This window comes from Octopus bimaculoides, chromosome 11 (genome assembly GCF_046866305.1).
Source record: "Octopus bimaculoides isolate indiv1 chromosome 11, ASM4686630v1, whole genome shotgun sequence".
NCBI classification, from domain to species: domain Eukaryota; kingdom Metazoa; phylum Mollusca; class Cephalopoda; order Octopoda; family Octopodidae; genus Octopus; species Octopus bimaculoides.
This window is the reverse complement of record NC_142938.1, coordinates 32,228,792-32,256,367: the sequence shown is the minus strand read 5'-3', so window position 1 is coordinate 32,256,367 and position 27,576 is coordinate 32,228,792. Positions and strand designations below refer to the sequence as shown.

General features: G+C 35.8%; 1 protein-coding gene across 6 annotated transcripts in view; it reads left to right on the top strand.

Annotated features, from left to right (window-relative positions):
- The window catches only part of LOC106868368 (uncharacterized), a 234,091-nt gene extending 207,552 nt beyond the window's left edge, over window positions 1–26,539 (top strand). For all 6 annotated transcript variants that reach the window (XM_089359774.1, XM_089359772.1, XM_089359770.1 and 3 more), the window contains 6 exons: window positions 775–982; window positions 3,175–3,313; window positions 8,154–8,223; window positions 9,321–9,367; window positions 12,574–12,632; window positions 25,867–26,539. In XM_089359774.1, coding sequence (XP_089215900.1) covers window positions 775–982; window positions 3,175–3,313; window positions 8,154–8,223; window positions 9,321–9,367; window positions 12,574–12,632; window positions 25,867–25,915 — 572 coding nt within the window. In that variant the 3' untranslated portion in view covers window positions 25,916–26,539. The remainder of the gene's footprint in view (window positions 1–774; window positions 983–3,174; window positions 3,314–8,153; window positions 8,224–9,320; window positions 9,368–12,573; window positions 12,633–25,866) is intronic.
- Window positions 26,540–27,576: the final 1,037 nt, after the last annotated feature.

Here is a 27,576-nt window from a genome sequence, read left to right as displayed (position 1 = left end):
ATATATGGTTGGGTTTTTACTGGTTTGTTTTAGAGCATTGATTTATGAATATATAAGAATCATCTTATATAATGTGTTTCATCTGATCCACTCTCATCTAATGCTGTTTTACTGATCTGCTGCAAGTCATTGAAGTTCTTCATTATGCAGTTTCCTTAAATAGTTTATAAATTCTTTCATTACTTCTAAACATGTTTCTTAACTTCACAGCCATGTCTGCATACACACATTGGTGCACAGCTTCTATTTTAAACATTTTTTAAATACACTACTGGTCTAGTTTTTATCTTTATATTAATATTTTTTTTCTTTTTCATTTCCATTAGAGCTCTTTATAATTTGTTTGGAATAATGAAGTTCTGAAGTCCATCATTGTTTCTACACCTTTGTCCACTCTCTCTCTCTCTCACTCACTCACTCACTCTCTCACTCACTCCCCCCTCTCTCTCTCTCATACACACACACACACACACACACACACACACACACACAATATCTTCAATATTTCTGTTTAATGCCATTTCTGAAAATGTTTTGAGAGTTAGCTATAGAACCTTTTAATAATACTCTTGCTCAAGAAAAAAACTTTCTCCTTCTTAGTTAAATTCTGAGTGAGTTTGAGGTCTTTTCACTAATCAGTTATTTTGGTGATTTAGTATCAACAACATAAAAAACCATTTTTATATCATTTGCTTTATCCATTTCTTAAAAAATTTCTAAGTAAAATTGTAACAAATTTACTATTTTTTGTTTTTCTTTTTTCATTTCCTTCAGTCTTGGATCTCATCTACTGGAGAGATGTCAAGAAAACAGCTGTGGTCTTTGGCAGCATGCTCTTTATTCTCCTCTCCTTGGCAATTTACTCAGTACTCACTGTTATTGCTTATCTGTCCCTGGCAATTTTGGCGGTCACTCTCAGTTTTCGTGTTTACAAGAACATCATGCAAGCAGTCCAAAAATCTGGTGATGGACATCCTTTCAAGTAAGTTCCTCATTATTGTCTTACTGCACTACCACCTACAGCTGTGGAACCATAAATACATAATCAAAGAGGCAACTTCTATATAGATGTAGCCAATTTTTATCGCTTGCAAATGCAGGATGGTCGTGGTTGGAGGTCTACATGTTCAGAGCAGTCCTACGGCTAACAACCACCACAAAGAAACACTATCCCTGTATATTATTGGTTGAAATAAGTTTGCCCATAAATTTGCTCCATGAGAGCTAACTGACTATTGCTTTTTTAATTTGGGAAGTGGTTTGTCTGTAGGTCTGATGGAAGAAATTAAAATATTATACAATCAAATTAATCCATCTGTTGTTGTTGTTTAATAACTTTGATCCAATTCTCATCCATGATCAATGGCATTCCAGTTTAATTCATGCCCTGTCCTTTTAATGTTGTTGGACATCAGCTCTGACTGAGCAGACCTATGATCAAAGGCATTCCAGCCAAGACCATCCAGCTTTATTCTCATAGTGCACTTGGGAGTATATTTTTCAGTATATGCTTCCATTTGAAAACATCATGAATTGCCTGTTATTTCTCACATGTATTATGTTGGTGTATGTATGTGTACTTGTGTGTCTGATGTTGTTAATATAATAAACACTAGTTAATTAAAGAAAGCATGGACTGAAATGGATACTACATGTATATCATATTATACTCTAGGAAATGTGGCTGGCTGAAAGAGTTGAATTAGACCTCAAGACAGCCATCAACTCCTAGTCTTTACCTAAAAAGAGTTGATAAACTAAAAATTTGAGCTGGTAAGAAGCTATTGATTATGGACTAATGAAATTCATACCAGTATGGAAGGATGGCTGTAGATTTTGTATCTGAGGTCATCTGAATAATAAAATTGAAAAAGATTGGTAAAAATCAGTTTTTATTCATTTGGGAGTTGTCTAGGAATTGGCTTGATCTGAGACTGAATGTTGAAACTGAAGCACCTCTTTCATGGAACTGTCACTTTACCCTTTTGGTACTCACCCACTTGAGACCACACCTAGTTCTATGATACAAACTTCTTGGAGTGGCAAAAAGGGAAGCTAATTTTTTGTTTACCAGTAAGCTGTAGATGTTATAGATGCTTGCAAGGTTTAGAGAAGGATTAAATTTTGATCAATTCTGGGATTCATGGAGTGGAAAAATATAATAATGGATGTGTTATTGGGTAGCTAGAAGGATTCTAAAGTGTTACACTGGAAATGTGTTGAGCCATTCACTTTTTATGAAGTGTTTTTATCACCAATCATATAACAGCAAATATAATTGTTCACTGAAATTACCATTTGGAGAGGAACTATGTGGTGACAAGACTCTCTATACTTCTTAATTATTTGCTATCACACAATCCATATTTAGCAGTTAACCTTCAGCTTGTTGAGAGCATGTTTGTTAACTGCAACTCAACTCTGACTCTGCAGACCAAATGTTCAAATATATTCAATTGTTGAGATTCCCTCATTAACATATGAACACTTATCTGTTGTCTTCATTAACAACAGTCAACTATTCATATTTTTTAATCTACATAATCAAAGGAGTTTTTTTATCATTATTATTTTGATTTTGTCTATTTTTGTACCTAGCTAATTACTTACGTTTCATACACTTCTCTGTTTCCATGGTAATGTATTGATTGATAAAAGATCATTTTATTTATACTGGAAGAATATATTAAGAGTCCAATTGAAAGCTAATAAACTTCATAACAATGGTCACTGTAGATTGTGACCCATTCCTCTTAATTCACAAGTATGGACTACATATGTTGTTGTTTAGACCTAAGTCAACCAGCCATGGTTCAGCAGATACACAGTCTCAAGTGAACACAAAGATATTCCAGCTATGACGATCCCTTTCAATGTGTCCTTACACTTTAAGATGGTATGGTATGATTTGAGGGAAATGTGACTGTTATTTCTAGCATTGAAATAACTTTTCCTTGCTTGGATGGGTCGATCAGAATTTATTGAAGGAGATTTTTTTATGACAGGATTTGAATTCAAAATGTAATGAGTCAGAAGATCCAATCAGATTATACAAGCTTGAGAAATGATTGGAGATGGAGAAAGTTGCTTTAATTTTGTTTCTTTGCTTTTTCTTTTCTCTGTTGTAAATGTTTTTTCATTAAATTTGAAAAAAAAAAAATCTTAAATTTCTAGGGAATATCTGGAATGTGACATTGAGTTAAATGACCAGAAAACACAGAAGGTTGTCAAGCTCATCTTGAAGCATACCAATGCTACTGTTCAAGAACTGCGACGACTTTTTCTTATTGAGGATCTTGTAGACTCCCTTAAGGTGAGAAATGTTGCTTCCTCTCCTGTTTTCATTCCACATTGAATTATCTATTGTTTACAACAAAGAGCTTCTCCAGCTCTACAACTATTCTATCTCATTGTAATAAACTGCAAAATATTGGTGGTTAGATGAGAAACTACTTAGAAACCCATTTGAATGTATTATTAGCTTTAATATATATATATATATATATATATATATATATATATATATATATAAAGTCACTGGTTAAAATTATTAATGTTGTTGAATGCTAAAAAGATGTTTGTGTTTGTCAACTATAAATATATTATATTTTGGTGAAAACTAGTTGTATTTGTTACAGAATAATCTCAGGTTAGCTCTGATCAAACAGAGCTTCATTTTTTTTTTTAACATCTTTTATTCAGATATGCTACCTTACTTTATGTGTCCTTTTTATTTTTTTCAAGAGTGTTTGATTTGAGGGAGATTTGACTGCTATTACTAGCAGGTTGAACAACCACATAAGGGTACACTTGTTGACTGTACAAAACTTTTTCCCGATGTTAATAGTGAGTGCACAATGAAAATACAGAATGAGATAATGACATAACTAGCTTGGCAACCACTTGGTTTTAGGTTCAACCCCTCTATAAAACACTTAAAGAAAGTGTCTTCTACAATAGCTTTAGGCTGATCAAGAAGCTAAATTCTGTGGAAGTCCGTAATAAAAAATATCTTTGCTTTGTGGTGAAAGAATTAATCTTTCACCACAAAGCAAAGATATTTTTTAATTCTCAGATTTATTAGAGATGTAATTAATTCTATAGTGATTATGAAGATGTTGTAAGGCAGTAATTTGGCAGAAACGTTAGCACACCGGGCAAAATGCTTAGCAGTATTTCGTCTGTCTTTACGTTCTGAGTTCAAATTCCGCTGAGGTCGACTTTGCCTTTCATACTTTCAGGGGTCGATAAATTAAGTACCAGTTGCGTGCTGGGGTCGATCTAACTGACTGGCCCCCTCCCACAAAATTCCAGGCCTTGTACCTAGAATAGAAAAAGATTATGAAGATGTTGTGAAGAAAAAGTGCTTATATATTTATCCCTACTACAAACCTAGTGAGTTCGTTTTAAAACAAGTTGTAATATGAAACTTTGGCTACTATTTCTAGCACATTAAGGAACTTCAAACAGATTACTCATTAGTTCAGATAATAAAAGTTAATAACAGGGGTCCTGTAATTTGTGTCTGTAATTAAATGTAAAATGAAATCATGGCATTAAGTGTTGAGCTTGGTTAGAATCATGATGTGTATAGTTTCAGATTGGGTATCATTTATATCAGCATCACCATTCTGGGAGGCTGTGGGCACTGACTCACTCTTCCTCCTGTTAGTTCCAATATAATCTATTTTATCAGACTTGTGAAAAGACAGCAATAAATCTTACCCATTCTTTTCATACTTAGTCAAATTTATCTTAAACTGGATTTTAACTTAACATATTGAGTTACAAAAAAAAAAACAGTATTGTAAATATACATTATCTGCTGCACTTCTATATCAGCTGTTGCTCTCAGATTGTTGAGGAATTTAATGAGAAGTCTGTGCATCATAGGTACTTGTTTATTTCTTTTGTACATCTATTTTGATAGGTAGCCAGACCTTGGTCTTTTTCTGGGGAATTCCTTCATGTTCATGACTTTTTTTTCTAATACTATATCAATATAGTATTGGTTAAGGGGAGTGAGGTTGATGTTGGTGACAAATTAAAAGATAGTTTTTGCAACCACACCACAGATATTGTTCTCCTACTACCTTAGGTTGACTAATTTCTTGTTTACCATCTCAATCTTGTTCCATCTCTTCTGCAAAGCTGAATATTGTCAGGTTCTATCGACTTCCTGCTAATAACCCAAGAACTATGTTTTTCACCCCCAAATCTGTTTGAACCAATGTCCTCTTTGATGTACAATCACTTTCTCAACTCACACACTCAACCAATCAAATTGATTTTGTGGTGCCAAACTGACCTGTTTAAACTTTTATGGAATCTAGAATAAATCATAGCGCTTTGGCTTAGAGAAGGAACTAATTCATAAATTCTTCAAACATTAACATCTCTGTTCCAAACATATTAATTCTTGAACTGTAAGCACATGTGATTTTTGCCTGAGCACCTTATTAAATGTAATTAAATAGGTACAGGCATGACTGTGTAGCAAAAGGTTTGCTTCCCAACCACATGGTTCCAGATTCAGTCTCATTGTGTAACACCTTGTGCAAGTGTCTTATACTATAGCTTTGGGCTGACCAAAGCTGTGCAAGTGGATTTGGTAGATGGAAACTAAAGAAAATCATTGTGTCTATCCCCTGTCAGTGTATATATATTGTGTGCTTCATACAGTATTAAGTTTTTAACTCTTATTTCTTACAATATAGGTGCTTTGGCACCCTCAGTCACAATTAGTGACCATAAAATTTTTCCTTTGTGGTATATATATATATATATATATATATATATATATATATATATATATATATATATATATACACACATACATACATACATATATATGTGTGTGTGTGTGTGCATCTTTGTATTTGTCCTCAACTACCACTTGACAACTGGTGCTGGTTTTTTTATGTCCTTGTATCTTAGCAGTTCAGCAAAAAGAGATCAATAGAATAAGTACCAGGCTTTAAAAAATGTTAAGTATTGGAATCAATTTGTTTGACTAAAGCCTTCAAGGTGGTGCTCCAGCATGTTCACAGTCCAATGACTAAAACAACTTTGCAGCCATTGAATTTTTGTTCTTTCTCATTTCTCACATATTTTTAATGAAATGTGTGTGTCAAGACAAAATACCTTTTGAATTCTTTTGATATGTATAATGAATGGTTGTCAAGGCAACAATTTTGCACTCCCCTCTCTCCTTTCCACCCTCTCACACTACACAAAACAGATCTTATCAGCAGATGTTTGTCTAAATCAACAGCTGTTGCACCAGTCTACAAGTTTTAACTATGAACCTCTCTACTCATCTGTCTAAATTATTCAGCAATAGAGTTGAATGTATTTTTAATTAATTCATTAAACTTAAAAAGAATACTAATTTACGAGGTCTAATCAATAGGTATTTGGACTGTTGCCATAGTAATGTAGCTAAAGCATGCAAAGTAAAGCCACTTAACATAGATTGACCTTCACTCTGCTGTGCATGCGCACTAAGTTTTAATGTTCTGGTTCACTTCTGCTGCTTACAGCACTGCTTGGAAGGAAGGTATGTAGCATGTGATCGTCGCATTGACCATGACAGAGAAAGTTGTCATGGCAATACCTGCTCAGAAGCCTATGCAAAGTTGCAGAAAGTGTATGGAGAGGAGTGTATGAGTTGCACACAAGTGTACGAGTGGTTCAGACATTTCCAAGATAGCCAAAAAAGTGTCGATATTGATGAACATTCTGAGAGACTCACAACCAGCAGAACTGAGAAAAATATCACAGATGTGCATGCAGCTGTGAGGGGAAATAGTTGAATCACCATCCATGAGTCATCAGAGGATGTGTAGATTAGTTACAATTCAGTTCAGTCTGTTATCACTAAAGATTTGGGTATGAGACGCATGTGTGCCAAAACTGTGTTCAGCTGACAAAAAAGACACTTGGGCTTCAGTTACACAAGATCTCCGTGATTATGTTGAGAACAATGAAAACTTTTTGAAAACTTTGTGTAGGCCTCTGAGCAAGTATCACCAAGCTTTTGGCAAAATTTGATGCAGATTCTCTACTCAACTTTCTCCATCATGGTCAATGCAACAAATACATTCTACACACCTTCCTTCTAAGCACTGCTGTAAACAGCAGAAGTGAGCTAGAACATTAAATCTTACTGTACATGCACAGCTGAGTTCAAGGTCAATCTGTGCCAAGCGGCTTTACTCTGCATGCTTTAGCTTCACTACTGTGGCAACAGTCTGGATACTTATTCATCAGTCCACATAAATAAGTTTGAAAATTTCTTAACTGTTTTACAGTCATATTTCCCATGAAGAATATTGGTTATGTGTTTCAGTTTACTTCGAAAATAATCCAGGATTTTAAGGGTTTAATAAAATTACTTTTCCATTATTAAGCTGATATTTGGAATATGACAAATATATGCCTCTGGACTGTCTAAAGTGGCTATAAAAATATCGAAGAAACCTCCATTGATCTGTACAGATGTATTTGCAGCATTATGACTTTTATATATATATATATATATATATATATATATATATATATATATATATATATATATATATATATATACACACACACACACACACACACACACACACACACACACACACACACACACACACACACACACACACACACACACACACACACACACACACACACACACACACACTCTCTCTCTCCCTCTTTCTCTCTCTCTCTCTCTCCCTCTTTCTCTCTCTCTCTCTCTCCCTCTTTCTCTCTCTCTCTCTCTCTCTCTCTCTCTCCAATGGTCAATATAAATCAGGACATTTTGTATAAAGCAATTACCAACTCCATGCCATTGACTTTACCTGTTACATGTAAAGTATCAGTGATTTTAAATATTTTTCAGGTTCTGTTGGTGGAAACATTAACTTTGCCATTGCAATAGTTTTACCTGATATGGTTTTGGCCAAGTTTTTATTTCTGGTTGGAACTTGATTAATTTGCAAACTGACAACACTGGTTTCTTTTTCATACATTTTGGCTTATGCCTAGTTAATAATACACAAAAGCCAGTGCCTTTGTTGGGTCTACATAGTGTGTGTATACACATACACAAATATAAGCATGCAGATAATAATAATATTTTAACTCTCCATCTTTTGCAGTTTGGCCTCCTCCTGTGGGTTTTGACTTACATTGGTTCCTGGTTTAATGGAATGACAATAATTATTAACAGTAAGTAATATAATAATTTTTTGGGAAGTTCCTTATGTGATTTTGTTCAATTTGGCTGAAAGAGGCATTTAGGATTAAAAGTATAATCATAATGATAAACATATAATTAAGTATTTATTTAATATCTATTACAAAAGGGTTCTAGACATGAATGAATAGTTAAGAAGTTCACTTCCCAGTTATATGTTCCTTGGCTGGATCTCATTGTACAGTAAGTCACTCTAGCCTCAGGGTAACCTAAAAACATGTGAGTGAAAATTGTGCAAAAACCTATTGCATAGAGTCTACCTGTAACTGAAATGGGCTGCCTTTGTTACACTTATTGAAGCTGTAATTCAAATGGTTCAGCCTTGTCATACTTATTCTGCCCAAACCAACAACATTTTATCATGCTTTCACTAAAATAAAATTGTCTTCTCTTTTTCTCATGAAAATGTGTGCTAAAAATATTATCTATCTGTCTCTTTCTCTCTCCCTCCTCTCTTTATTCACTCGTGTGTGTGCACCATAATCATCGTCAGTTTTACATTCACTTTCCATGCTGACATACTGGATAGATTGTCACAGTCTGAGTCAGTTCTTATTAAGAGCCATTGCTCTCACAGGCTGGCACTCGTTTCAGTTTGGCTTGGTTTCTAAGACTCGATGCCCTTCTTATCACCAGATAAAAGTGCACTGCATACAATTTATCATGCTGCTAGCACTATAGACAAATTAATATGAAGTTCTTAAGATTGAAATGACCTCTCAAGTTTATGCTTTACTTGCCTGTCACTCTAGAGAATGCAGTGCTTGCATTTCAACATGGCAACAGCACAAGAGGTTTTACCTGTACACTATAAAGGCAAAGAGTACTTGTTGCCCTAAGACGTGTATGTTTGCTTAAGGTACTGTGACCTAGGAGGGGCAATAGGAAAGATAGTAGAAGGGCCAGAATAGGTGGATAGAAGGAATAAGAATATGGTTGTAATGACAGTGATTGTGGGGAGAGGCTTATGAGTGTGTATGTATGTATAATAGTGTATATATGTATATAAGGTGATGGATGTTTGTGTGTATTTATATATGTTCATCATTTTCTTCTCTTTTTTCCCTAGGTGTTGTGATAATTTTCACACTCCCAAAGATTTATGAAACATACAAGGTACGTTGGTTTGAAACTCAGCTTCACCATCCTAATTTCGTCTGGAATTTATTCCTTTCAATTTCTTGTATAGTAATAACTATCTGAAGTTACATAGGAGTATTCCGGTTGCTTTTAGTAGTGAAGTAACTAGTTGCATCTTGTTGCATGAGGCTTTCAATTTTGGTAGCAAGATAGAAGCTCTCTCTTCAGCTGTGCATACAGGCTATCAGTCTAATCTACTAAACAACACTGCACGTGTATATATAATCACTCTCACACATTAGGCAACCATACAATCTGGAAAATTATCCAAAAATACAAATATAAAAGAAAAGAAATGATTTCAAACCACCAAATTTCTTTCTATGCATAAATGCATCCTCCCCAGGCCAGTCTTTGACATGAAGTAGATGAGAAATAAATCTCTTCCTGGATAAGTTGCTAGTCTATTACATACATATAACATTCCCTGATTGATGTCACACTTATTCTTTAACACCACATCCTGTGTATTGGATGCCTCTAATGGAGTTCTGTCTGTTACTAGGCATCAGTTCCATTAATCTCACTTGTATGGGAGGGCTTACAAAGGCCATGAACACTGCACTTTACCCCTATAGAAATTAACACACTGTAAAATAAAGATGTCCCCCTGACAAGCAGTGTTCCAGGTGATACATTATTCTAGCCACTCAATCAACGCACCTCTACCTATATAATCTACCACAAATGAGAGAGAGAGATATCCTTCAGGGTAAGCTGCCAGGTTATTACAGAACATCAAATACATGTTCTTCACAGTTTGATGAATTGAGGTGGGAAGAGTTAAGTGTTTGTCTAAACACACATAGAATTGCCTATAGTGGACTTGAACTCCAGACCTTTCACTTGGTAGTCCAATCACTTTCGCTCATGTACATTGTTCTGGTTGTAACTATACATATATAAAGGTATATATATGTTTATATATATATATAGTTCAAATTTACAGAAAACAAAAGGCAAAGACAGGTGAAAGCAGGTGTATTAGTTTAACACTCGGGAATATAAATCATCATCATCTTCGTTTAACATCCGCTTTCCATGCTAGCATGGGTTGGACGATTTGACTGAGGACTGGTGAACCAGATGGCTACACCAGCTCCAATCTGATTTGGCAGAGTTTCTACAGCTGGATGCCCTTCCTAACGCCAACCACTCAGAGAGTGTAGTGGGTGCTTATACGTGCCACTGGCACGAAGGCCAGTCAGGCGGTACTGGCAAATATATATATATATATATATATATATATATATATATATATATATATATATATATATATATATTTGTGTGTGTGTGTGTGTGTGTGTGTGTGTGTATATATATTAAAGTAATAAAGTTAATGTCTGGTCATAGAGTGACCAATCGTTATGCATCCATGAAAGCCACAGCTCCATGGACAATTCATCAGACTCTAGTCTGGAGACAAATTTAACTCTTCATCTCTCAGAGGTGGAAAGTTGTTAGGGTCATTGGTCAAATGGTCATCAGAGAATGAAAAGGTCCAGCAATAGTGAGGACAGGTTATATATATATATATATATATATATATATATATATATATACATACGTATGTTATTATTATTATTATTATTATTATTATTATTATTATTAAGGTGGCAAGCTGGTAGCATAATTAGCACGCTAAGCTTGACTTTGCTTTTCATCCTTTCAGAGTCGGTAAAATAAATACCAGTTGAGCACTGAAGGTGACATAATCAACTGACCCTCAACTCTGAAATTACTCTCTTTGTGCCAGAATTTGAAACCATAATTATTTTTATTATTATTATTATTAGGCATAGCATTACTAATAACCCGGTGTTAGAACTCAGTATACATATACTTCAGAACAAAGCGTCAGTCGAGTACCAAGCAATCATAAGAAATTAAAATGACAAGGGAACAAGAAATTATGTCATGAACTTCATTAGCTTGCAGCAGTTACTGCTATATGGTGCAATGCACTTATAGTTGAATGCTTGTGTATCACCTTATAGCTTCATCGGAGCTTCAAACATGAAGTGCAGTTTTACTAGTGTTATACACAAGCATTCAACTATGAATGCATTGCATCTTATTGTAGAAATGGCTGTAAGCTAATGAAGTTCATGACATAATTTCTTGTTCCTTTCTCATTTTAATTTCTTAATATGTATATATGTATATTTATAAAATAAACACAAATGTGTTTGCTGTTTATACCTATGCCACACTAAGGGCCAGCCCCTGAGTTGGATCTCCAGTTTAAATTGGATTTGATAACTTCTATGTCTAACATATCCTACCAACACTTCGTCTTCAATGTTGTTTACAACATTGTCAACTTAATGTTATCATACCTAACCATTTCTGGCATCCTACCTGTTGATGTGCCTTGATTCTAGTGAACCCTCATAACTAAATTTTATGCTCTTCCCTCTGGGTGGGTAGCCATGTATCTCCTTTACAACAGCACACCTGTTTTTGCCCTCATTCTTGATCACTATCTCTCAGAGTATTTAGTGTGTTGATACTAGCATGTTTATTTTGTGATTAATTAGTAATACAACTTTTGCTTCAAACCATGTTGTAAAATATTTTTTTTTTTTAATATTGATACAGAGGAAGACATCACTTGCTATTCTTCTTTGTTGGGCTAGCAGAGTCATTAGCGCTCTGGACATTATGCTAAATGGTATTTCGCTTTGCTCGTTACATTCTAGGTTCAAATCTGCTGAGATCAACTTTGCCTTTCATCCTTTCAGAGTTGATAAAATAATTGCCAACTAAGTACTGGGGCCAATGTAACCGACTTGCTTCCTCCTGCAAAATTTCAGGCCTATAGTAGAAAGAATTTTTATTAAATATGCAAAACATATTAAATGTCTGAGAAGAAAATATTTGCATTTAGCTTGAATCAAAATCAGTAAAACTCCAAATTTGGGGCATTACTGCATCTAGTTTGGTGACTAACTTTTTTCAGTTCAGTTCCCTCTAATGTCAGTTTCACCATTTAGTTGTCTGTCTATAATGTAAGCATTCAACATCCTGACTCCATGGAAAGTACAATTCTTCCACAAAAACACCTGTATTTGACTACTGAAGAAAATACAATGTGTTGATGATATGATTACTAGTATATTGATTATTAGTGGAACTGATTAATTAAATATTGTTTTAAACATCTGTTTTTGTTGTTACAGGTTCAAATTGATAATTACTTGGCAATGGCGAGGAGTCAATTCAATAAAATATTGCAGCAGTAAGATATTTCATTTTTACTTTATGATATCTCCCTACTAACCATGATCATGCTTTATAACATCTCCATTGTAGCTATGACCATGCTTTGTAATATAATCTCCATAGTAGTTTTCATCATGCCATATGACATCTCCTTAGTAGCTATGATCATGTTTTATGATGAAAGAGAAGGGGGAGAGGTTTTTTTTTTTTTATTTATGGTGAAGTGCCTTCAAGATTGTGGAACATTTCACATACATTATTTCTGTTTATAACAAATATGTTTTTGCTGTTACTGGTTCAAATTGATAATTACCTGGCAATGGCAAGGAGTCATCATCATCGTTTAACGTCCGCTTTCCATGCTAGCATGGGTTGAACGATTTGACTGAGGACTGGTGAAACCAGATGGCTATACCAGGCTCCAATCTGATTTGGCAGAGTTTCTACAGCTGGATGCCCTTCCTAACGCCAACCACTCCGAGAGTGTAGTGGGTGCTTTTATGTGTCACCCGCACGGAGGCCAGTCAGGCAGTACTGGCAACGGCCACGCTCAAAATGGTGTATTTTATGTGCCACCTGCACAAGAGCCAGTCCAGGTGCACTGGCAACGATCTCGCTCGAAAATCCTACAAGGCCAGTCAGGCGGTACTGGCAACGGCCACGCTCAAAATGGTGTATTTTATGTGCCACCTGCACAAGAGCCAGTCCAGGTGCACTGGCAACGATCTCGCTCGAAAATCCTACAAGGCCAGTCAGGCGGTACTGGCAACGGCCACGCTCAAAATGGTGTATTTTATGTGCCACCTGCACAAGAGCCAGTCCAGGTGCACTGGCAACGATCTCGCTCGAAAATCCTACAAGGCCAGTCAGGCGGTACTGGCAACGGCCACGCTCAAAATGGTGTATTTTATGTGCCACCTGCACAAGAGCCAGTCCAGGTGCACTGGCAACGATCTCGCTCGAAAATCCTACAAGGCCAGTCAGGCGGTACTGGCAACGGCCACGCTCAAAATGGTGTATTTCGTGTGTCACCCGCACAAGAGCCAGTCCAGGGGCACTGGCAACGATCTCGCTCGAAAATCCTACATATATGTAATGATGTCTTCCTTGTAGTTATGATCATGCTATGTGGCACCTTTCTAGCAGTTGTGTGACCATGTTACGATGTCTTTCAGTGCTTATGATCACATAACAACATCTTATTATGATCTTACTGGAACAGTTTAGAACATCACATCTTTGTTATAAACAGAAATGATGTATGAGAAATGTTTCACAATCTTGAAGACACTTCACCATAAATAGAAAAACCTCTCCCCCTCCTTCTCTTTCATCTTCAGTAATGTCTCTCCCATCCAGTAAGTTTGGAAACTTGCTGTTCTTGTATGGATCTTTTTTCTATTTTAATAAAAAGACAAGGCTTTGGTCAGCCCAAGGCTATAATAGAAGTAGCAGTAGTTCTCAAACCCTTTTTTTGCTTATAGACCCCTTTCCTATTCTCTTTTGCTGGACCCTCATTCAATGTTTTAAGAATCCTTTTATATTTTTATAATTAAATATTATTAGGAATTAAATGAATTTGTATTGTTTGCTTTCATAGCAATCGTTATATATATATATATACCATTTAAGTTATTATCGTTATTGAATATATTGTCCGCTCACAGGAAGGATTTGGCTGCTATTTCTAGTACATCCAGCTTAAACTTCAGATGGATTCTTCGTGAAGAGAATGGTAACTGACAATGTGAACACTGGAGGGTCTAACAAAGAATTTAGAAATGTACTTCACCTTAATGTTGACTTTAGATGTCTTATTTGGGAGAGTTCGGAGATTAATAGTTATCAAGCATAAGTGAGATGATTCTAAAACATTGGCGTAGCTTTAAAAAGCTATCGTCTGCTTACAATTCGTAAAATGACACTTTGGTTAATTCCAGTTAGTCTCATTTTTAAATGATGTTTGTCAAATACATGTGTGTGAGTGAGTGAGCATGTGTGTGTTGTGTACACACACACGTATATAGAAATATATATACACAGCTATCGTCTGCTCACAATTTGTAAAATAATACTTTGGTTATTTCCGGTTAATCTCACTTTTAAACATTATTTCTCAAATACCTGTGTGTGCATGTGCGCGCATGCGTGTGAGTGTATGAGAGAGAGAGAAAGAATAACACATATACATGTATATATACATATATATATACATGTGTACATAGAAATATATATATATATATACATACATATATATATACTTTGGGTATGGTAGATGAATTCAGCAAAAATTTAGATTCAGGTGAATATGATACTTAAGTTGAGGCACCAGAATTTAGTATGGTATTATCCATACAATTTCAAAGTAAGGTGATTAAAATCAAAATAATCAACAAGGATATCCAGAGGTAATGCAGTACGATCATTTCATGATCGTTGAACAATGCAATCATTGCATCAATTTAAAATGCAGAGCAATCCTCAGCTGCACAGAAACATAGAATTCATTTAAATTAGAACAGATGGATACATTAGTATAATTATACCTAAAATCTCCAAGAAGTTGAGGAGATAGACATAGAACATGTTGCCTCTACTACAGCATAGAAGTTAATAAATAAATTGTCAAGAAGACTCTGCCTGTCACTGATTTTATTTGTTTATATGGAGTCAGTTTTAATTTATAGACTAGTTTATCAAACCTTGTATATCTAAGGCTGAAAGAATAATGGGCATTATCTGTTAGGGGTAGGGCTGAGAGAGCAGACAGAAATCATAGTTGGTATAGTCATAAAAATCATGAGGTTTGGTAAAGGAAAACTTAAAACAAGATGTTGGCTGACCACTAAGGGAGTTTCCTACTAGCAGACCATTGATAATGAAACAGGGGAAGTCTTATCATGTAGTACTAAAGTTAAATGTTTTCAAACAATGTTGCTATATTGTATATAGATAAAGTTTATGGCTATTCAGAGGGTTATTAAGAAGAATATATTAACAAAAGGATAGAAATTTATGGATACTTTTGAGTATATACCAAACTTTTACCACAATTGAGGGAGGAAAAGAAATTATTCAGAAATAGTTTAATATTTATACATATTGTACTCTTAAATACTAACTCATCAGATGGTATCTGTGAATATTGATTAATAGGTATATACTGGTATTAATAAAGGAGTATTGAGGTAAAAGAACATTCTAATTATATATTAATAAAATTATAATCTAAGCAGTTTTTTTTACTATGTAGTGAATATATCAGTATAGTTTTATACTATACTGTATAAACATAGATGTATACCCCCACTCACCCGATTTTGTTACTTCATAACTTCCAGAAAATTGGATGCTTTTTAACAAAATTTTCAACAAATACTGCTTAGATACTGTGGATTCAGAGTAAATAGGGATTTATGGGAAATAATTTTTTTGAGGGTGTAGGGTGAGGAGTTTCAGATAATTCACACAATCCAACTTTTTATCCTCATAACTTTCAGGAAAACGGATATCTTTTAATGAAATTTTATACAAATACCTTTCAAACAGCATAGATTACGATTATAAAGATATTTGTATGTAAAAGTTTTTCCAAGGAGGTGGGAAGAGGAATTTTAAAAATGGAGTTTCGGATCAGGAAGACCATATAAGTTGGAACTACTCCGTGTTGATGGGAATTTTTCCCATTTTTTTTTAACCACAGCCTTCGAAATGATGTGGACAGGGAACATCTTTTTATGAAAAAATGTTTAAAAAATTTTTTTGTACAACCCCTTCATCATTCATCATTCCACTCCAGACCAATTTTGGCCAATTCTTTTTTGCTCTTCAAAACCATGAGTAAAAAAAAAAAACATCAAGAAAATTGTTAGCATTTTCAGAGGGAGAAGTGAGTGATTTAAGGGAGATTTGGCAGTTGTTTCTAGCACATCCCAAGACAACCCTCCTTATTTCTTTCTCACTCTCAAATGTATTGATGTTTTTCAATATTTTACTCTCCATAAATACATCTATATGCTATAAAAAAAATGTGAAAAATTATGATTTTTTTTGCAACCCCACTCCTTGCCCCTGATTGTTTCTGTTTAAAAATTAAAATATTGGAGAACTTAAGAAGGTCATTGCTGGCAGTGTTATGTAAATGATAATTCATTTTAATCGCATACTTTTCTGTTAGAAAATGTTTTTTCTTACACCCACACACAGCTTTGCTTGATTGAGGACCACGTGTGTGTTATGTCATTCCATAAAATGTATTCATTGAGAGAAAAATATTGAGAAAACATCAATACATGTGAGAGTGAAAACAGAAGGTGGTTTGGGATGTGTTAGAAACAACAACCAAATCTCCTTTGAATTGTTCACCTTTTCCTCAAAATTATTATTTTTTTTTTTTTTACCAGAAAGGCTCCTCCCATGGTTTTTAAGTTAAAACAAAATTGGCCAAAATCTTCCGGAGTTAGATGGTGAAGAATTTCAAAAATTGTCAAAACTTCTTATTCGTAAAAAGACACCCCCACCCCCACCCCACCCCGTCAATTTGAAGGCTGTGGTGAAATAAAAAAATGTGAAAAATCCCCCATCGAAATGGAATAGTTCCAACTTTTTTGGTCTTCCTGATCTGAAACGCTGTGTTTTTTTTTTTAACTAGAAAACATTTCCCCACGAAAACATTTCCCCACGAAAACATTTCCCCACAAATTTCTTTATAATCGTAATTTATGCCATTTGAAAGATATTTGTATAAAATTTCATTAAAAGAAATCCATTTTCCGAAACTCCTCTCCCCAACCCCTCGGAAAAGTTCTTTCCCATAAATCCCAAAAAATTCCGAGTCCACAGTGGTATTTGTTGAAAATTTTGTTAAAAAGTATCCATTTTTCTGGAAGTTATGAGGCAACAAAGTCAGTGGAGTATGCCAACAAAACTATCTAGGTGTTTACGTTAAAGGGCAATAACTCCAGCTTCCACTGCATAAATTTGTGGAAACAAAACCCATATGTGATTTACGCGAAACTTGTTTTATTCTATTTATATTCACATTTCAGAGGTACTTTACTTTCAGAGTATTTTTCCATTAAATTACAGACAATTGCTCTCACACATGCCACTTCACCATGATTAATGATCTCTTCTGACAATCTCAGATTCACAAAAAACTGTGGATTACTTCTCTACCACATATAGGAGGGTCAGTGCTGCTACTGACTAGCATCAACTCACCAACATCTGATAGACACATTGTGTCTCCTCTCTGTGCTTATTGCACTGATACTAAAATAGTCTCTGCTCTTCACTACCACCACCCAAATCTTCTCCCCTGCCTCAAAGTACAACATTAACCCAATCCTTTTTATCTGCAGTGTTGTCAATCCTCAACCTGTGTTTAACTCTAACTTTGATTTATTCAAGGTGAACATAACTACATTGACCTCTGGAGGTCATAGGCCACAGTCCCTTCTTCCTGATTAAACTTTAAAAACAAAAATTAGAATATTTTGATTTTATTTTCACCAATTTATTTATTTATTTGTTTATATTTTTTAATCTTTTATCATATTTGATATTTCAGTCCTTGGTAAGTTTTTGCTTCCTCAGCAATTTCAAATTTTTATTCTTGATTTTTTGCTCTTAAGGTTCTGAGGTACCATTTCTGCGTCTGTGGTCATTGTTTGTGCTTTCATAGTCAACATTGTGTTTTCATAGTGGATATTGAAAGGTCAATAGGAAGGAGATGGATGTGATGTGAAGGGATAAATGGCAAGTACCTGTGAGAGTGGGGAGTGGAAGGAGGAACTGCTGGTTCTGTTACATCTCACAGCACACAGAAGAGACTTCATTAATGGCTGGATGGTAAAAGCAAGTGTAACCATCCCAAAAGTGGTTTAGCCTATCAACATGGCTTTCACACAGTTTCTGTTCTATGCAAGGCTAGGGTAAAAAACACTTGCCTATAGTACCATACAGTGGAATCAATTTTGGAACCATGTGATTGCTGTGTGAACATTTTAACATCACAGCCTTACTTATTCACACATTATGCAGAAAAAATCACACTGTATGTTCTGGATGGAAACAAATTAGATCTTATTGTGAACATTAAATTAAAGAAAGTAATTAACCAAACATTAAGCAGTTGTGATTTTAAGACACTTTAGACACTACTCAAGTTTAGTTAAAAGGTCGCTTTTTGTTTGGGTTTTCTTCCCCCACCCAGAAAAAATTCTAATTCAGCGGTTCTCAACCAGGGTCCATATAAGATTTTATGGAGCCCAAACCAGCAAAATAATAAATTGGGAATCCAGAATAGAATTTTAAGTGTTTATGAAAACAATTTTGCTTTCATCATCATCATCATCATCATTTAACGTCCGCTTTCCATGCTAGCATGGGTTGGACGATTTGACCGAGGACTGGTGAACCAGATGGTTACACCAGGCTCCAATCTGATTTGGCAGTGTTTCTAAAGCTAGATGCCCTTCCTAAGGCCAACCACTCCGAGTGTAGTGGGTGCTTTTATGTGCTACCGGCATGAAGGCCAGTCAGGTGGTACTGGCAACAGCCACGCTCAAAGTGGTGTATTTTACGTGCCACCTGCACACGAGCCAGTCAAGCGGCACTGGCGACGATCTCACTCAAATGTCTTTACACGTGCCACCGGCACAAGTACCAGGAAGGCGACTCTGGGCACAGGTGCCATCATGATTTTGCTTTCACTTGCCCCAACAGGTCTTCGCAAGCCGAGTTTCGTGTCCAATGAAGGAGACAACGTTGGCATGGGTGCTAGTCATCGAATTTAGTTCGATTCCGATTTCACTTGCCTCAACAGGTCTTCGCAAGTGGAGTTTAGTGTCCAATAAAGCAAGGTACGCATAAGTGGGCTGGCTACACCCCTGGCAGAGGCCTTGGATTTAGGTCTCACTTGGCTTGCTGGGTCTTTTCACGCACAGCATATTTCCAAAGGTCTCGGTCAGAAGTCATCGCCTCGGTGAGGCCCAATGTTCGAAGGTTGTGCCTCACCACCTCATCCCAGGATCTCTTCCACAGGTTCCCTCAACTTCTAGGGTGTGGCACTTTTTCACACAGCTATTCTCATCCATTCTCGCCACATGATCATACCAGCACAATCATCTCTGTTGCACACTACAACTGATGCTTGCTTCTTAGGTTCAACTTTTCTCTCAAAGTACTTACACTCTGTCTAGTATGCACACTGACATTACACATCCATCGGAGCATGCTGGCTTCATTCCTTGCGAGCCTACGCATGTCCTCCACAGTCACGGCCCATGTTTCACTGCCATGAAACATGGTTGTTCCTACACATGCGTCATACAGTCTGCCTTTTACTCTGAGTGAGAGGCCCCTTGTCACCAGCAGAGGTAAGAGCTCTCTGAACGTTACCCAGGCTATTCTTATTCTAGCAGCTACACTCTCAGCGCACCCTCCCCCACTATTAACTTAGTCTCCTAGATAGCGGAAGTTATCAACTACATCTAGTTTTTCTCCATGGAATATGGCCAAAGTTGTTTTCTGCACATTTTCAGTGTTTATTGCTCCTGAACATCTGCCACATTCAAAAACTAACTTCCTAGTTAACCTTCTTTTGATAATGCTGCACTTCTTATGTGTCCATAGCTTGCACTGGGTACATCTTATAGAGTTTCTACCTACGCCTTTTCTCCAGATCAAGCAAGGCTATCTACCTGAAGGGGTTTGTGTTTTGTCTACCTTCCTACTTATTAGGACTTTGGTTTTAGCTAAGTTGACTCTAAGGCCCTTCGATTCTAGTCCTTGCTCCCACACCTGAACTTCTCCTCTAGTTCTGATAGTGACTCAGCAATTAGCGCAAGGTCATCAGTATAGAGGAGCTCCCAGGGGCATCCTGTCTTGAATTCCTCCGTTATCGCCTGGAGGACTATGATAAATAGGAGGGGGCTGAGGACTGAACCTTGGTGGACTCCTACCTCTACCCGGAATTCTTCACTGTACTCGTTGCCAACCCTCACCTTACTGACAGTGTCTCGGTACATGGCTCGCACAGCTCTCACTAACCATTCTTTTATACCTAGTTTCCTCATTGACCACCAGATAAGGGATCGGGGGACCCTGTCAAAGGCTTTCTCCATGTCAACAAAAGCCAGGTACAGAGGTTTATCTTTGGCTAGGTATTTCTCCTGCAGCTGTCTTACCAGAAATATAGCATCAGTGGTGCTTTTCCCTGGCACAAATCCAAACTGCATCTCATCTAAATTGACTCTCTCCCTAATTAGTTGGGCTATGACCCTCTCCGTGACTTTCATTACCTGATCTAACAACTTGATACCTCTGTAATTATTTGTATCTAAAGCGTCACCTTTACCTTTGTAGCAGTTGACTATGGTGCTGCTACACCAGTCATTGGGTATGACTCCTTCATGTATCACCTGGTTAACAATACGGGTGACTAGGCTATAGCCGACACTGCCAGATATTTTGAGCATCTCTGCAGAGATTCCTGATGGGCCGGGGGCTTTCCCTAAGCCTATGTTTCTTTCTCTAATGTTTTACATATTTTAACATGTTTCCAACCACTGAAACATGTTCTTTCAGTGGGTGCTATTGCAAACCAACACAAGTGAATGGGTGAAAAGCAAAATAGAAATTTTGAAAGAAGTATCAATAAAATGGTTTTTAAACATAAAATGGCCATGGGGGTCAACCAGAATAAAATAATGATCAAAGGAGTCCATAGGTAAAAAATGGTTGAAAACTCACTTATCTAATATATTCCTCTTTTTTAAAGATGAGCTTACAATCGTGAAGTTGTGAGTTTGATTCCTGGACCAGGCTGTGTGTTGTGTTCTTGAACAAGACACGTTGCTCCTGTTCACTCAGCCACAGAAATGAGTTGCAACGTCACTGGTGCCAAGCTGTATCGGCCTTTGCCTTTCCCTTGGATAACATCAGTGGCATGGAGAGGGGTGGTTGGTATGCATGGGCAACTGCTGGTCTTCCATAAAAACAACCCAAGGTTGTGTTCACCGGTGAGGCAATTTTCCACTCAGACTTGTACCTTGGAGAGGAACCTCTTAGATGCACCCATAGTCAATCACGACTGACGGAGTCGAGAGTGTATACTTTGAAAGGGATTTAGCTGCTATTTCTAGCGGGTTAAGCAACCACTTTGGTACTCCATTATTGACTCACTCCCAAAATTATTGAGTGATTATGGAGTATTGATTGTTACATAATTGCTTTTATTAGAATTTTTACATAGTTTTAATGATTTAGACTCTCTTGTTTCAATATAACATAGTTTAAAAGAGTGAACATATTTGTGTTTCAGTCAATGTATGCCTGTTAACAATCCAGTAAATGGTAATAGAGCTCTGTTTAAACCTGAAGAATTCTTGTTTCATGCTTCTGAAATAGGGCAAAGTGTTACTATAAACCTGAAAGACTTGACATAGTCAAATTCTTGACTACAAACTCCTCTGCACTACTGTCATTTGTCAATAAGAAAAGACAGGGTTGGCCTTAATCAGAAAGTCACTGAAACTTTCTTAGCCTACTTTTGTAACTAGAGCTAACTGCAATGTTAGATTAACTTTCACTTTTCTATTCTTCTGACTTGTATTGAGTTAATTAAGAATATGAGCATGTATATGTAAAATAGTTAGATTGTGAATCCTTCATTACCTAATGTAATTAGTGTCTTAATTTATGTTGTCCAACACAAACAATGACCATAAACCAATAATTTTCATAATTTTTCCTTGTTCTTCTATTCATTGGTCTTTCTATTTAGTTTGCTTCTTTTTTTATTTAATCTTTTATAATAAAAGCAAAAGTACATGAGGAGGTGGTTGGTGGCTGGGTTATTTCTTTCTTTTCTTTAAATTGTTTATTAACAAAAGTTAAATTCTAAGTTAATTTTTAAGACTATTGAAAGATTTTTCAGTATTTTCATCTGCATTACATTTCAATCAGATCAAACTGATTGAACTGTAATGTAAATATTAAAACACCCTTGATCTCTAAAGTTAGAAAAATTATAATTTTATCAACAATTTTTCATTAATTTAGATAATCAAGATTCATAATTGTTTTAATATTTCTTCCCAAACCTGTCTTGATGTTTCTCTTCCATTTTTTTTTTTTTTTTTTACCTCTGTTATTTTCTGTCCACTAAATTATTTAATATTGCACAACCAAACAAGTATATTCAACTTCCTTCCTTCCAACCAATCATACAGCTTCCTATCATTCAACATCACACTTCTGCATGGAATCCTTTTGTTTCCAAATGGCTGAAGATTCATTAAAAGTTGTCATGTGACCTTAGTTATCTTGTTCATTACTTTAAGTAACTCAATCTGCTAGAAATAGCAGCCAAATCGCCTTTAAATCACACCTCTTTATCTTGAAGAAGATAAGTTGTTCTGTCTCTCAAGATAGGATAGTCACAGTAAGCGTGTCTGATACATATTCTCAATTCAGTTTGACCAAGGCTAAACAATCCAACCTGTGTATGTTCATTTGATCTGCTACAAGTAGCAACTAAATCTCACTAAGATTACATCCACCATCTTAAAAATGGAAAGAGCAAAATAAATATTGTAGTCCTAGACAGGAATAATTATTACTGAACTGTCTGATCATATCTGTACAACCGACATTGACCCACAACTCCTAACTCCATCCTTTCTTCAGATATATTACTTTTTATACAGTGAAACAATAGTTCTTCTCCTCCACCATATGTTCTCATTACCAACATTAACATCTTTCACAAGACAACTTCTCAGTGTTAACAAATTCAAAATGTTTTTATTCCCTCACAATTGACATTTGTTGTAAGATTTGTTGGCTGTGGTGTCATTAACTGCTGTACATATCCCTATATTCTATATTAATGCTACTTGTCCCTTTATTCAACATTAACTCTATTTGTCCTTATGTTCCCCATTAATATACTACATGCCCCTATATTCTACATTAATTTTTACACCAATTTCTCTTTCTAGAGTTTTGGTAAGTATACTAACTATTGTGTGAAGTATTTATTTAAAAGGGAGTAATGCATGAAATAATGTTCTCATAGATGATGTACAATTCACAAGAGCAATACGAGGAGTGTTCATTAAAGATTTCCCTTAACCCACTTCCCAAAGTTTGGGATAAACGAAACTTGGCATAATTATTGGTCCTTCTCTACATAGCTACCACCAATGGTGACACACTTCTCCCATCAGTTTATATAGCTGTGAAGACCTCGTCTGTAGAAGCTGGTAGGTTGCATCTGGAGTCAAGACTTTACCTCAGAAATCAGTTCATCATCTGAAAAGTGCTTCCCCTTCAAAACCAACTTCATGGCTGGAAAGAGGTAGGAGTTAGATGGTGTGAAATCAGGAGAGTGAAGGGGATGAAGAAAAATTTCATAGTTGCAGGAGTGTGCTCTCATCTGGGCAACATGCGCATTGTAAACTGGGATGTTGTCTTGGAGGAGGTGAACTCCTTTGAACAGCATGCCATGCCTCTCTGCTTTGATGGTGTCCCGCAATTTCTGCAGCAGAGAAGCATAATATGCTCTGTTAAGTGTGCTGCCCTTTGCCAGAAAATCCATCATCACTACTCTGCACTAGCCCCAAAAGACTGAGCATCACCTTGCCTGCTGAGGGTTGGACATAAGCCTTCTTTGGAGGTGGTGAGTTATCATGCTTCCATTGCTTCAGTTGGACTTTAGCCTCAGGATTGTAGTGATGGACCCATGTTTCATCCTGTGTGATAAGTCTGCCAAAAAAGTTCTCCTCATTTTCTCGACACATCGCCTAAAGAGCCTAAGAGTAATTGACTCATTCCTGCTTCTCTAAAGGTGTGAGCATCTGGGTAATCCATCGTACAGCCAACTTCTGTATGCGCAAATGGTCGTGAATGACTTTCTCTATGGACCCTACACTTATCTTCACTTCCTGGGATAGTTGCCGAATGATCCTCCAAAATAGCGACTTCCACTTTATGGATGGTGTCATTATCAGTGGTGGAATAGGAACAGTTTCCACCGATGTTCAACCACATTTGAGTTGGTGACGCATCGTCACCATAAACTTCTTTCATCTCATTGAAAGTCTCTTTTGGTGTACAACTTGTCAAGAATAAGAACCTGATCACTGATCTGCATTCAACTGCCTCCATTATAACACCTTAGTCCACTTCAGCAGCCGTAAAAGACAAACAGATACTAGTGGAAAGCTGCAATTCATATGACATGTAGAGACATGTTTGAATATACCTGTACAAGTTTTGTTTCCTGCAATAACCGAAGTGAGTCAGGGGAAATTTTTAATGAACACCCCTCATAAAGTGTAGGTGATGTATAGGAAGTTAAAAATTTTGAAAGATGTTATTAGATCAAACATTTGAAAGTTGAATCTCAGTTAAGATGCTGTAGGCTTAAGATGTATGAAAAGATGCTGTATAGCAGACCTGATCAATCCACACTACTGGGAGTGTGTGTGTGTGTAAAATAAGATAAGTTTGTCCAGGAAGACATAAGAATTTTAATGTTTTAGCCATGGTTCTTCTTTGAAGGTTTTGATTTTGACTATTTTCTAAGGAGATCCCTCTCACAAGCCTCCACTTTGTTTAAACTTAGCTTATTTTACAAATGTTATTTTATGCCTGCGTAGACTATTGTTAGTTTCTTACTGAATCACAGCTGACCTGGAGCTTTATGAACATGTGGATTTGTTTGTATGGTAAGAAGCTTGCTGCCCAACCACATTGTTCTGGGTTCAGCCCCACTGTATGACACCTTGGGCATGTGCCTTCTATAACCTTGGTTCAACCAAAGTTTTGTGAGGGATATAGTAGACAGAAACTGAAAGAAGCCCATGTTGTATTCACTGTAGAGGGCATTTTCCCACAATACCTCGCAGTAGAACTGAACTTGAAACTACATGGTTGAAAATGAACTTCTTAGCCACACAAAAATGCCCAGTGTGAATACAATATATTTGCATGGGAGTAGTCAAGGAACAGTTGTTTTTATAACACATAATGACCAAAGGAGAGCTTGAAAATTCTCACTTTTCATTTCTTGCGCTTGTGTAAGAAATAGCAGTTAATGTGTGTGTGTGATAATATTAATGTATATTGTTATAGCTAAGAGGGTTTTCAGTTTTGACTAGATTGGCCTACATTTTCACATCTATACAATTTTGTTATCTGTAAATACAACGTTTTTGTTTACCATTTATCTTGCACAGGGTCCAATCCAAGTTGCCATTCCTGAAAAAGAAGGCCAAAGCTCAGTAAAGCAACTGTTTTTCTTAAAGCTTCTGTTAATCTGTTGAAGATCTCAGCAACTCTATGTTCCATGCTAATATGTGAGTGTTTGGCCAAGAAAACATCAACAATTTTCTTCTTTTAAACAACAACAGCAGCAAAGAATTATTGAAATACAAAACTGTCAAAATAAATCCTTGTTAAATTTTCTTTTAAATTTTTTTTTTTATCATTTTTCTCATTTCAAAAAAAGAGAAAAAAATAAACTACTCGTTTTACACTCATACACAAACACACACACACATATATATATATACATACATACATACACACACACAATTCTTCTCAAGACTGTGTTGTTGATTCTGTTCAAAATATTTTAATCCAGTTTTCTCTTTCTCTCACTTTTTCACTTTTTCTTTCTCAAGAATTATCAGAATTGGTGGTGCCCCTAGACAGAAATCTTGTCTGTGCAAAATAAACTGTTTCGTCACTTGGCTCACCTATCTATAATTATTATTATTAATTAGGTTATGAATAACAATACTTTGAAAACCCAAACACCAAATGTTGTATATCTAGGCAGAGACTTTTTTGTTAGACATCCTAGCAATTAAAGAGAATTGGAATAAATACTTGACATTAATGCCTTCACCATCTTCCTTTCTGTAACTGTTTCTTACAAATCACAATTTACGGTTATAATCCTTTATTCATATTCATATCACCCTGCACAGAATGTGGATTAAAGTTTCGTTCCTTTTTTAAAATAAAGATTTTATCTTATACATATATACGTGACTATATATATATATATATATATATATATATATATAAATATTCACACTGTTATTTATTTGTATAGTATTAATTTATTTTCCACTTTGGCTTCACATCTTGCTCTCAATTTTGTGGCCCTTCAATTAACCTGCCCCCCCCCCTTTTTTTTATACATATAATTTGTTATATCCAAGTGTACTGTTATTAAGTCACTGGAACTAAATAATAATTGATCCTAATTCTTTGCAATGATGGTGTTCTTGCAATCACAGTAAAAAATGTTTGGTAATTCTTTTTCCTCCTCTTTACCCCCATCTCTCTCTCTCTCACTTTCTTGCAAGTATTTCTTCATTTTCTTTTTCATAAACATTTATAGTTTTCTAGGTAACACTAAGTTTGTAATTAAACCTACTATATAATTAGAAATACTGTTACATTGCACACATCCTCAAGATATTAAAAAAAAACTCATTAATTTTATCCAACTTCTCTCTCAAGTTTAATCATTGTATGAATATCATGCAAAGAATATAATCCAAAACAAAAAAAAAATTATCTACCTGTGTGTAGTTTATGATACTACACTTGTCATGTTGCTGTCTTTTACAGTATGGTATATATATATATGTGTGTGTGTGTGTGTATTTATTTATATATGTATATACTTTTGCCACAGGTCTTGCTTTGGTATACTAATTTTACTAGTGACTGCTCATTACAGTTGTTACTACTGCCACCACCGCTGCCAACATCACCACCACCACCATAATAGTGATAAGTCTATATTATTAATATTAGGTTGACTGAACATTTACATATGTACAAATGTGTGAACACTCACATACACGCATACAAATTCGTTAGCATGTTTTTGATTAAAAATAACCTTTGTAATCAACACTTCTGTTTAC